Source organism: Zosterops lateralis, assembly GCF_965231275.1.
Source record: "Zosterops lateralis genome assembly, chromosome: 4".
In the NCBI taxonomy this organism is placed as follows: Eukaryota; Metazoa; Chordata; class Aves; order Passeriformes; family Zosteropidae; genus Zosterops; species Zosterops lateralis.
Window position 1 is genome coordinate 33950009 of NC_139765.1, and position 12488 is coordinate 33962496.

General features: G+C 35.8%; 1 protein-coding gene across 1 annotated transcript in view; it reads right to left on the reverse strand.

The window, feature by feature from the left end:
• Nucleotides 1-8492: 8492 nt before the first annotated feature.
• Nucleotides 8493-12488, reverse strand: part of METTL25 (methyltransferase like 25) — a gene marked incomplete at its 5' end in the record, with an annotated part of 45167 nt that continues 41171 nt past the window's right edge. The window contains 3 exons of the mRNA XM_083859938.1: nt 8493-9402; nt 10969-11040; nt 11659-11733. Of these exons, the coding sequence (XP_083716064.1) occupies nt 9304-9402; nt 10969-11040; nt 11659-11733 (246 nt within the window). The 3' untranslated portion in view covers nt 8493-9303. The remainder of the gene's footprint in view (nt 9403-10968; nt 11041-11658; nt 11734-12488) is intronic.

The window sequence follows — 12488 nt, forward strand, 5'->3', positions numbered from 1 at the left end:
TTCAGCATCTACAAAACAAAATTCAGGTTTCTTATCTGCATGAAATCTTACTTAAATTATTCCAAAATATGTGTTACAAACTTTTACTTCAACTGGAAAATGGTACTTCTCTCTAACACTCCATTATCCCTCAACTGAAGAAAAAGCCCAAAAAGAACAAGTGCGAAGTCCGTGGAAATTAGAGATAAAAACTACATTACTAATCCAAAAGATAGTTGCCCTGAGGAGATCTTTCAAGAGTGAAGGTTAGTTCTTGAAAAGCACTTTGAAGAGCATTTTGTTGTTAGGAAGGTTGTCACAATGCAAACGTAGTGATAATGCACATAGTGTATGTGCTCTTCTGCCAGCAAAGGGGGATATTTATGATTTATCACACATAAAAATACTCACCTGTCTGAACACAAAACTGGTTTTGTTTTGTTTCTTTTTATTAATATCCTCTAGGCAACCTGGGAATGATAAGATGTATTGCAATGTTCAATGGCAAGCCTGTGATTTCACTGTTCAAGGGAAGAACTCCAGTTCAACAAAAAATGCCCAGAACAACCTGGAACAGCGCGCCTCACTGTGCTGCAAAGCACAGCGTCACTTCTAGAAGAGAAAGTAAATCCTGCACCAGTTTCCTGTAGAAAACAGCTCCCTAAATGACACACCATTGCATTAATAAGGCTACTCTCTGCAAGGACTGGACATAACAGGTACAAATCAGATTGACTTCCACAAAGGGAATTATACAGCCTTTGGTGGCAGCATGTTCCAGGCACCAATTACATGGAAGTGATATACAGGAGCAATGCTTGACCCTCAATAACTGTGTGAGCTGTTCACTGCTACCCTCAGACAGTAAGAGAAAACTTGGTTAAAGTGCTTGAAGGTGTAACACAAGCACTGTGTGGGAGGAGTAATAAAACTTTTTTCTTCCTTGTTATCCTGTCTCAAACACCCAGATAATGCTCAGAGCATTGGGCTATGCTCCTCCCCTGGGCTATACAGGAGTAGAACCATATCAGGGCAGCACTCCACCACAGTCTGATAATGCTGCAGAGCATAGAATTAATTTGGGGGAATCCCAGACTAACAGGCTTATGTGGCCTCTGGAACACAAGCTAATAACACAGCAGTTTTACCTGGTGCAAAGTGCATCTATCTTTCCTTTCCTGAGGTGGAGAATCAAAATGTGAAGCTGTCTCAAACCTCAACTGCCTAAAAAGCAATGAATTAAGCTGACATTAACTTCTGATAACAAACTGATAAAGAAACTAAATGCTTACTGTGAACTCTAATCTTCTCTTGCATGTATTCAGATTTGTTTTGGCAGCTTTTTTATGGAGTAACACGACATTGCTTACCATATCATACACTTCTATTTCATTCAACAGAACTGTAAAACACTAATGCATAAAAACATGAATGTTCCCAGATTTGCTCTTCCAAAATCTTATGTGCAGTTCACCAAAGACAAGTAAATTAGCAACATATGAGGCTGTAATATTTCAATAAACTAAAAGTGAATGAATAACTGTGATACCTTTTACACTTTATTAATTTCTGTTGTCGCTAAATCATAACAAACATGATTAGTATTAAATTATCCCTATAGACAACCTGAAGTATTATTTTAATTCTCCACTGAGATTCTACCTCCAGTTACATAATTTTCAAGTCCTGCTGTAAAATATTGTCATAAAATCACCTTTAAAATGTTTTCTGTGGAAATCCATTCTTAAAATACATTCTAAACAGAATTATAAAAACAATTAATAATTTTTGTTGACAATCAATATTTATAGGTTCAATTGAATTCATGGGCTGTGCAGAAAGGGTTATTAATTAACATTCCTTTCTTTCACACATGGTTCATTAATAAGGGATGTGATGCCTACAAAGTGCTGGTAGAGGTGGCTAACTGGGGAAACATAGCCCTCAGATAAATTCAATTTTTGTTTTACAATATTTTATAAAATTTATGCATAGAAGGAAAGACAGGAAGGCAAATACAGGGGAAAATGAAAAGTGACTGCAAACTGCAACCTTGCTATGAAAATATTCTGTTGAAATAGTGTGACAAATGTTGCTCTTTTTAAGAATTAAGGCAAAATCTTACTTTCTTTATTCATAGAATCAGTTATAATGGTGTTCATGAGAATTATACCATTGGATTCAGTCAAAGTACAGGCTGTGACACTTTAGTTGTTCTTAGGAACAAAAAGTGCCATTTAACTCTGTTACTGTAGTCAGTGCCCTTGTTAAGGACTAATGAGAGGAGAAGAGAAAATCCTTAGAGTTTGGATGCACTCAAACATATTATCTGAAATAAAAACAAAAAGAAACCCCAAAACCCCACAAAAAAAACATTTAAACCTTCTCTTACATGTCAGGAAGATTTCGATGAGGAACCAGCATTCATAATCATTTCTATACTGTTCAATATGCATGGATAAAGGAAGCGTACACAGTCTCTTCACCTTCAGAAATGTAAATTTGGAACTGCCCCCGTACAAAAGGTATTTGATCATCCACACTGCTTGTCTTCAGCAGATGCTTTTGTATCCAAGCCTGCTCCCTTGGAAATCAACAGAAATTGGCCAGTGATTCAAAAGACAATGCAGGTCTTCACTACATTGTTAGACAGACCCCTTTTACTTATATCTAGAATTTGTCTAGGCATAATCTTAATTATATACATTTTTACTATGTTCCTCTCTACCACTATTCACAGTCTCAAAACTAAAATTTTTCTGAAATGAAAGCATTTTTGTATTAGCTAATAATAGTCTGTCAATAAACACTGGAGAGCTTAAAATTTATAAAACTTATTCTATATGCTGGTCATTGAGTATTTTGTGAGTTGTGTTCTTTGAATTGATGCCCATGCCTCAGAGTATAAAAAGCTTAGAAAATGGCACATTTATTCAAGCAATGTACAGCTCTTTTTGCAGTTTTTAACATCTGTGTGTCCTCTTGATGACTTTAGCCTTTCTAAGACTAACAAGTAAATTTAGGATTTATAGTTGAGAAACAGCATGGTTGCTTCTGCTGTCAGTATTTATTTATTACTCTAATAATAGGAGATGTAATAAACAGCATAGATTTACAACTGTATGTTTTAATTATTGTTTCTGAAGGTTTGTATAATCGAGAGGTGATCACTGCTCCTTTCTGCTTTGGAATTTTCTCCTTCAGTGCCAGACACTACTGAGTTATTCAGTAAGCAGACAGCTTTGCTCTTTTCATCAGTGAGTCATGAAAGAGTTGACAGTGTGTTAAGGCCATCTCAGCTTCAGTCTAACAATCTGATTTGTTGGCTCAGTAGATTTAGTGCATCTTGATTTTCCTGATAAATTCCATGTGAAACCCTATACCAGCTACCCTGACAACATCTTTATCTACATCAGTAAGTTCATACTGGTCAAGATGCAAAAAGAAAGAGACTTGTACAAAGCTGAGAATTTTGTAATGAAAACTTAAGAGTTTCACAGGTTTCATGTAGAATTTTTTAATCCACAGATAATCGAGCTAAATTCAGAAATTATATTTTGCTTTTGGACACTCTTTATTACTTAAACAAAGGTATTAAATAATTGTATCTTGTTAGCATGTGGTAGCTACAAGAAGAAATAAAAAGTCCTGGCTTATTACACATAACCACTGTGACTGTAACTGCAAAACACTGAAAAGAGATAATTTAATAATCAACTATTACACAAAACAAAACAAAACAAGCATAGACTTGGATTACAGAACAGTACAAAATAAATGTTGTGTAGGAAACAGCTTGATTTCCTGGGGTGAACAGTATATCAGATGGTTGTTCCCCAAAAAATTATCACTTTTGCAGCTAGTTCCTAAGTTGTAAGGCAAGTTTAAAATGTGACACTCCTGTTTACTTACTGAAAGTTCCAGTTTCCCTGTATTACAGGGAAATTACATTACTTCCAGTGGTTTATAAAGGACAGCAATTCACTTTATGGTAACTGCAAATGTCTGAGATATTTTCTCCATGTAATTCTATGTGTTTTTTATTTGTGAGATATCAAATTCTGGCCAAGAGTGCACCTCATGATGCAACCCGACATACGCTGTTCTTTGCTACCCAAGAACACAGTTACACAGTACAATTTCAGTATCTTTTACATTTAATTGGTAATCCAGAAATTATTTTCTGGTGTACTTCAAATGCACATTTCTGAGAAAATTATGGTATATTAGCAGGATTCCTCTTGGATAAAACAAATTTACTATGAAATCCAGAAATAAACCTAGGAGTAGCCTGCACTCCTAGCAATTAGTTGAAGTAATTTACTGTTTGGAGAGTGTATTGTGAGAAAGGCCCACCTGTGGAACATAAACCACCAGACTTTGTAGACCTGTTGATGATAGTCAGTAGTGACTGAAGTAAATAAGACTAAACTGACTGAAAAAAAATCTGTTTAAAGGATTTCAATCATAGTATCTAGAGAAATCTTTGAATGTTTGGCATACCCATTCCAAGGGTTTTGCTGTCTTTTAACATAAAGCAGAGTGGAATGTCATTCTCTTGCTCATTTCATGAACAGCATCACTGTGCATGTGAGACAAGTGTCTATTTGTTTCCAGTTTGACACAGGCATTGCACACAGCCTTGAAGTGAATGTAGGTTTATACTGGGAACATTGGTGCACAACAGCATGTTTTAACAGTTTGAGGCCAATCTTCATTATGTTGGTGGGTTCCTTAGATGTCTGAGTTTAATGATAATGTGCTCTGGAATTCCTGTGAAGAAAATGCTTTAGAGCTCTTGAATTGAGAAAGACTTGTGAGAAGATATTGTGCACAGTAATATTTAATAGCCTATGCCTCTCAGGATGTCTGGTGCTTACTAATCTTTCAGATCATCAAGAATTAATTTAAGGGAGAAAGCAATAAGAAGTATAACTGTGGTGTAGCTTCTCTCTGAGGCATCCTAAATCTCAGAAGGATTTTACTCTATCTCAAAGTACACTGAAATACAACATTGACAGAGATAACAAGCAGAGATAAGCAAATTCAAAGAAACCAACTTATTCAGCAGTTGCCTGGAGATACAGAATATAGACCCACCAATCTGAGTTGATTATTTCAAAGGGAGAGAACTGCAGCTGGATTCCCAGAGAATTAAGCCATGTTCCCACCTGGCAGGATTTTGCAACTCAAAATTTGAATGGACTTCAGAAATTTAGGTAGCTAAAGTCACAGTTCTTAGGGTTACACAGCTGCTTTAAGTGTCTGGACAATTATACCTCAGTTCTGATTTGCTTACAAAATACTGAAAATTTTTCATGGCCCACAGTGTAGCATGAATTCCCCTCTTTTCAGTGCACTAGGCTATACATTAGGAAGAAGGAGAACAGATATTAGTGAGAATGCTAAGATGCATGGGATAAAGAGATTTAAAGATGCTAACAATGATTGGTATTCAGTTACTTCATCAGAAAAGGAAAGTCTGAAACATCACACTAAGTTGGCTAGCTCACACATAAGCAGGGAGGACTTTCTTGGTGCTGGTCCTATTTTACCATTTGCGCTTAGTACCAGTGATATCTGCCAATCTAATGACACACTTAGGATAGCTTTTAGGAAAAAAGTAAATATAAGCTAGTAAGTACTCCATTTAAGTCATTTAGTCATTTAAGACATATTGCTGCCACAAAGCCAAATACACTTAGCATGCTTTCCCTGTGCAAATTTATGCCATCTCAGGATAGAATGTGTCTCAAGATTTTAAGTCCATCAAGACAGCAAAAGCATGTTAACTCTAAGCAGGTATTAAGCGCTTTAACAATAATGAATAATGTCAATGAAGAAGATAATTTACCATAAATACACCTAATACGTAAAACTTTATTATAAAATATTTATTGAAACTAAAATCCCAGAAACTATAACAGCACAAAATTTTTTGTGGCGTGATGTTACAAGTCAGGAATCAGACCTAGAATCATAGAAAGGTGTGGGTTAGAAAGGACCTTGAAGATCATCTAGTACCAATCCCTCTGCAATGGGCTGGGACACCTCTACTAGACCAGGTCTTAGGGCTCTATCCAACTTGGGCTTAAACACTCCCAGGGATGAGAAGTCCATAACCTCTCTGGCAACCTGTTTCAGTGCCTCACTGTTTTTCTCCTAACATCTACTCTAAACCTACCCTCCTTCAGCTTGAGATTATTCCCCCTTGTCCTTCTTGTCAGGGCTCATCTCAATCCATTCTCTGCCCAGCCTGTGCTTGTGCTTGGCATTGCCCCAAACCAGGGGCAGTACCTTCCACTCGGCCTTGTTGAGCTTCGTGAGGTTCTCATGGGCCCATCCATCTCTCAAGATCCCTCTGGATGGCATCACTTCCCTCCAGCACACTGACCACACCACACAGCTTGGTGTCATCTGCAAACTTGCTGAGATGCCCTTGATCCCACTGCCCATGTCTCCAACAAGGATGTTAAACAGCACCAGCCCCCATACCAACCCCTGAGGAATCCCACTCCACCTGCAGAACTGAAGTTTGTCATGAAAGCAGGCTTGCAGATTTTATACACCGATCTCTTGAATATTAACGTTGCACACATACCCTGCATATACTCTTATTTCTCCATCTAAGAACAGGCTTCAACCTTAAGAAAGATAAATAAAACACTCTGAATCTGTTATAGAATGCATAGCTGTGCCACAAACGGAATCAGGCACATTACCCGATGGAAAGCAGGTATATCCTCTGTTCCTTAGGGAGCACAGCGAGATAGATAATGGTCTGTCACACTGAAAGAAAATGGAGATTATTTCCTATCAAAGGACTTCATCATACTTAGGATACAGTTTATTTTATGGGAGAACTTCTGGCAATCACCATGAGGAAAAGTGGTTTTATTCATCTTGATTACTGTCAGGGATTTTTCCATTGTGTAAACAATAACTCATAGGTATGCAGGCACCCAAAGCTTTGAAACAGCTTTGAGAGCAGACAGCAACTGACTTAGCTTGAATCCAAACTCATCATATAAACCTCTTGATAGTTATTATTCTAAGAAGCACATTGCCTCTGTTTTTGCCTGCATAGACTACAAAGTGCATGAAAAGTACTGAAAAGAGTCTGAGAAGTTGCTGGGAGAGGGAATGCAAATTTATTCAGACCTTTTTAAAACAGTAGACAAGCCCTTGTGCTAATCCTAGAGATGTGCTTGTTTTTCTAAACTGTTGCAAATGTTCTCTTAAGATGGTAATAAAAATTTAACTTTGAATTTATCTAGCATTACAGACATATCACATAAAATTAACACTAGCCTGTATACCCTTTGCAATTTTGACTGTGTTCAGATTAAACCATACAGGGCTTGCTCAAATGAGTATTTTTGGACCATAAAAAGGTACTTTAAAACCCTTGTTTTCAGTGAGAAACTGCACTTTCTTTGTTTAAACATCCTATATGGCCAGTTTTTAGAATTTGGTCTGAAAAAGTAGAACCAATTTGTAACAGGAAAAAAAAAAACAGGCAATCTCTTCCCCAAGTACATTTTTTCAACAGCACGTAAGATAGGGATGACAACACTGTAACACTTCAGTAACAATTAGTCATCATGTCTTAACAGAACATAATATAATAAAACCTATTTTCTAGGATTTTTGTTCACCTTTTTTCTTTTTAACATCATGTACTTTAGATTGCCTTTTTATATCAGATGTTATTGGTTTTTTCCTTCCAGACACTTAGAGGAACGGATTTTCCTTCTTTTAATTCCTCTCCTGGAAAAAAAATTCAGCAGCTTGCTAATTTCCTCAGTACTCTCTGTATAACAAAAGGTGGCATATATGGAAGGCCTCATTTTTCTCTTAGCTCTACTGTTCCAGACCTTCAACTTCTGTTAATTCCCTTGGGTGAACATCTTCAGGACCCAAGGAAATTCAGCAGCTCTAAAGATTGAATATACTCAGAACAAACAAATATCAGAAGCTTATACTGGAACCATGGAATTAATAAGGACTGGAGTTCTAAAACAGAGAGCAGTGAGTTTAGACAGACATAAAACCAAAATATTTCTTCCATGTGAATATGTCAAGAAAGATGCGACTTGTTACAAAAACACCTTACTTCTCTTTACTTCAGCGGCCATGTTCACAAGCTCTCATATTTTGCAAAGTGTGACAGACTAAGATTCATTCCTACTCATATCTCAGTCTCAGTCTAATTACTGTCATTATACAATCAATATAAAATATTTTTCATTATTATCATCTTCCATGTGTATTCTCCTCTTTTCTTCTTTCTCCCCTTTTTCTTCTCCTTTAATGCTGTATTTTATTATGTATTTGTTGTCCTTTATTTCTGTGCACTAGTAGTTATATTTTACGTATGCTGGAAAATTCTAATAAAAGCACTAGGACTTAGAAAATAAACATTTCTCGTTTTTGAATTGATGGAAAATCTGCAAGTTTAATTAGGCAACCCATTGAGATAAATGCATCAACAAATAAATTTCCCACTCATGAATGCAGCACAGCTAACAAGAAACTGCCTAGGAAGTTTCAATTCATTTGGGTACACAAGTATTTATACCCAACAGATTTGAGCCAGATAACAGCTTTCCAATACAACCCAAGGATTACAGAGTGAATCCCAGCAGGGCAGCTGATTTTTAAGCACTGGGAAATCTCCCACTGCATTAGAGCACACATATCTTTCCTTCAGAGTGACAAGCAAATGAGTGCATGCCAGGAAAATGCCTGAAGGAAGAAGGGGTTGATACAAAACTGTCCTTTACAGATAGTCACTACTTAGGCTCTTCTATGCTGCTCTATAAATAAGATGGTCCTGATGACCTGAAGAAGAGGTAGTACACAGATCCTATTTAGTCTATGAGCTTCTTGTTTACAGTGCAGGTTATTTTTCTGTTTATAATCTGCACCATCTGAATCCAGAAAGGACAGAAGTGAGCCTAGTCTGAGACTGTTGATATGAGCCATTAGTAAAAATTATCTTAGAGTATCAAGAAAAAGGATACAAAAGCATAATACCTTCAAAGGAAGAAACATAAATGTTATTTTAAATAATAATCCCATAGTATGGGCCATAACATTTACAATAAAGCCAGATGTTCAACATTAATAACTGACATAAGGAGGCAATCATATTTATAAAGGAGATATTTATTTCTGAAGATTCAAAAGGGCGTTGCACTTTTTTTTTTGTATCTGAAAAGCAAACATTGTATTGAGGAATCAATTAAAAATAACAGAATAAAAGGGAAGTCACAGCACTATCAGTTCAGAATTTCCAACCTCTTTGCAATTTGCTTCCACTTAAGAACATGACTGGTTCTTCAGAGCAATAACTGCATAGCATCTGGGGGACTTCACAGGATCAAATAACTTCACAAGTCCAGACCAGGCAATGTTTTCCTGAAAACGATACATGATTGAAGTGCATAAAAATGTGTTTGACTTATAAGCTAAAATATGGTAATAGGTCCACATTTTGAATTACAAAATTGAAAATAAATAGAATTATCCTAATGCAAAGCAGGAAAACCACTTATCTAATATGAAAATTGGAGGAAAGTTTGTTGTGAAAAAAGGACACCCATAACAGGATGTATTTTAAAGTAATTTAATTATTTCTGGTGCTATCAAGTGATAGCTTCCCACCTGCTTCATCAATAAAGCTTTGCTTTTTAGTTGAACTAGAGCAAAGAAATTAAGGATCATGTCATACTTGCTTTATGTTGCACATTCTACTACTGAAGCTAATTAACCAACTTCTCAAATGAATCGGGCTGGCTGGATCTGGTCATCATGCTGCATTTGGCTTTTATAATTTTTATTTTTCTTCCTAAACACATTTTGTGAATCAATCAGTACAAGATTAAATCAATGCATGTATTACATTTAGAAAAGGTGAATTAGTAGAAAGTTTGATCTCCCATCTTGGAACTCAGACAGATTTCTACACAATTTTTAACTGGTTGGCATTTGGGAAAATATATCATTATTTAACTATTTCAAATTGCCTCTATGTAAAAATACCAGTTAGAACAAAGGCATACACTTATTACAATTCAGTTGTTCCAAGTGCACCATGACAGAGAATAAAGTGAGTTTTCACTTATGATAAAATGGAGCTGATAAAATGAAAGGTTTATAGTGGAAAAACACAGCTATTCATATGAATGAGTTTAAACTTTATCTTAGAGTTTTATTTTGACCATGGCCCAGAGCAGAAGCTGGAAGATGCTACTATTTCCTCCTAGGAAATTATTATTTGTGTAAAAAATGTTTACTGGTGCAGAAAAAGTATTACCACTGCTTTCAAGTTAACCAGGCCAAGCTCAAAATCAGTGTTAGAAGAAACAGTGTAATAATGGAAGAATCCATCATGGAGTAAATGTAGTAGCATTTGCTTATTATATGCCAGATCTATACTTGTAAAATACATTCAGGCTGTATGTTAGTCAAATGTACCTCAGCTGACCCATACAGTCAGAAAAACTGCCATCTCTTGTATTGATGTTAATTAAGAAACCGTAAAAGAAAGTCATAAACATTTTGGATCTAGTTCAAACTTTTTTGAATTATATGTTTCAAAGTACATTAATTGGAAGTTTGAGTATTAACAGCACAATATTTGTTTAGCATTTCCAATTTTTAAAAAATTATTAAATATCTCATTATGTTGTATAAAATGAGATTTGCTGCATCTTTGATTAATTTATTTTTTACTACCTATTGACTAGTAATTACCATACAATTAAAAGAGCATAAACTTTACTCTTGCTGCCTTGTTGAAATAAAAACATCTGCTGGGCATATGTTTATACTAAATGGAATGAATGCTTATACTTTTGCAAATGTGATGAGAATAATAATTCTGCAACAGAGACTTTCCGTCTGCACAGTAATAAATTGACTGAAATAGCCTCATTTCAGTGATGTAGCCTTTAGGTATCATAAAAGAGAATGCAAAAATACCTGCTCCTTGAGGTAGCAAAGACGATCCAGAAGTATCAAAACTTCTATGCAAGGAGCCAGAACAACCTTCAACTGAAATAAAGATTAGATGCTATAATCCTTTTGGGAAAGACAAGCAATACACTTCCAAATGGCTACATTTCCTCAGAACAATTCCAGGAAGGTCAATCATTTTTTAGTGGTTCTGTTGTACAAATGTCACCTTGCTAATTTTCCCTGTGGGACGGACATCTTAAAAAAAGATTATATTAAAGATCAAAAATACATGGAATGCCATAAAGTCAGGGAACAACATTATTTAGTTGGTTTTCAGACATTGTCCAACAAGAAAATAATATTAAATGTAGCAGAACAATTTTAAAGAGGAAAATAATGAATTTTAATAAAAAGAGTTTTTTATTAAATAACTGCATGGAGACCAGTCTAGATTTAAAAGGAGACTGACATTCCATTTTCCAGTGCAATAGTCCTTCTTGAAAAAGACTCTTCCATGTGTTCACTTTATTACTTTACTTACACCTAATATAGCTCTGGAATAGGATACGCTCCAAAGTATGGAAGGGGGAACTGCTTTGTTTTTTGAGATTGCATACCACAGTGTATGACAGTCCATCTCCACATAAAACTTAACAGGGCTTTGTTCTGGACTAGCATATATGCTGGTAGTAGTATTAATCTTATAACTTTTACCATATTAAATGCTTCAAGCTCATTCATTCTATGCTTGTACTTTTCATAGTAATCCATTATACAGCTGTCTGAGACCTGCAAGGGATTAAAAAAACAAAAATCAGTTATTCTAGTTACTTCTTCAAGAGAACTTTAGAATTAAATATTGTCACACTACAAAATGAAATCCGTGTTTCATTTTTGAAATTAGCACTTTGCTAATATTTATAATAATTTTCCAGTTGCAGTTTCTCAGTTCTTATTTACAGTAATTCTTCTTCACATAACATTTTCCACTGACATGAAATACTAAGATATATTCATTATTCAGAAAGCTCCAGTCATTCTTAAATGAGAATTGCACAGTAAAGTGGAGATAACATTCTCATTTCCTTTCCATGTACCTTATCACCTCCTCACTTCCATTCCCAAGAGATTTATTTAAATAGCTGAGAATTAAACTCTGGTGTGAGGGTAACATGCTACTATTAGGCAACCTACTATCAGATTCTGGAAATAATGCTTTGTTTCCCTGTACCTAAAATTACCCATCTTTAAAACAGAACTTTTTCTATTTACTTTGAACTACTTCATCTTCCCTCTCTTCTTTTCCCAATCATCTAATGTGAGACTGCCAGCACTACCACCACGACTGTAAATGCCGTGATTTGGGGCTGAATTGACAGCCAAATACACAGGCAGTTCGGGAACATGACCATGCCTTTTCAGCCCTTGCTGGCCAGTGCAGCAGAGCAGGTGCTGCAGCTGTGACCATGACTGCTCCTCACAAAGCATGCTCTCTGTAGGGCAGCCAGACCACCACATTGCCTGGCTTTTGAAGGTCACAATGT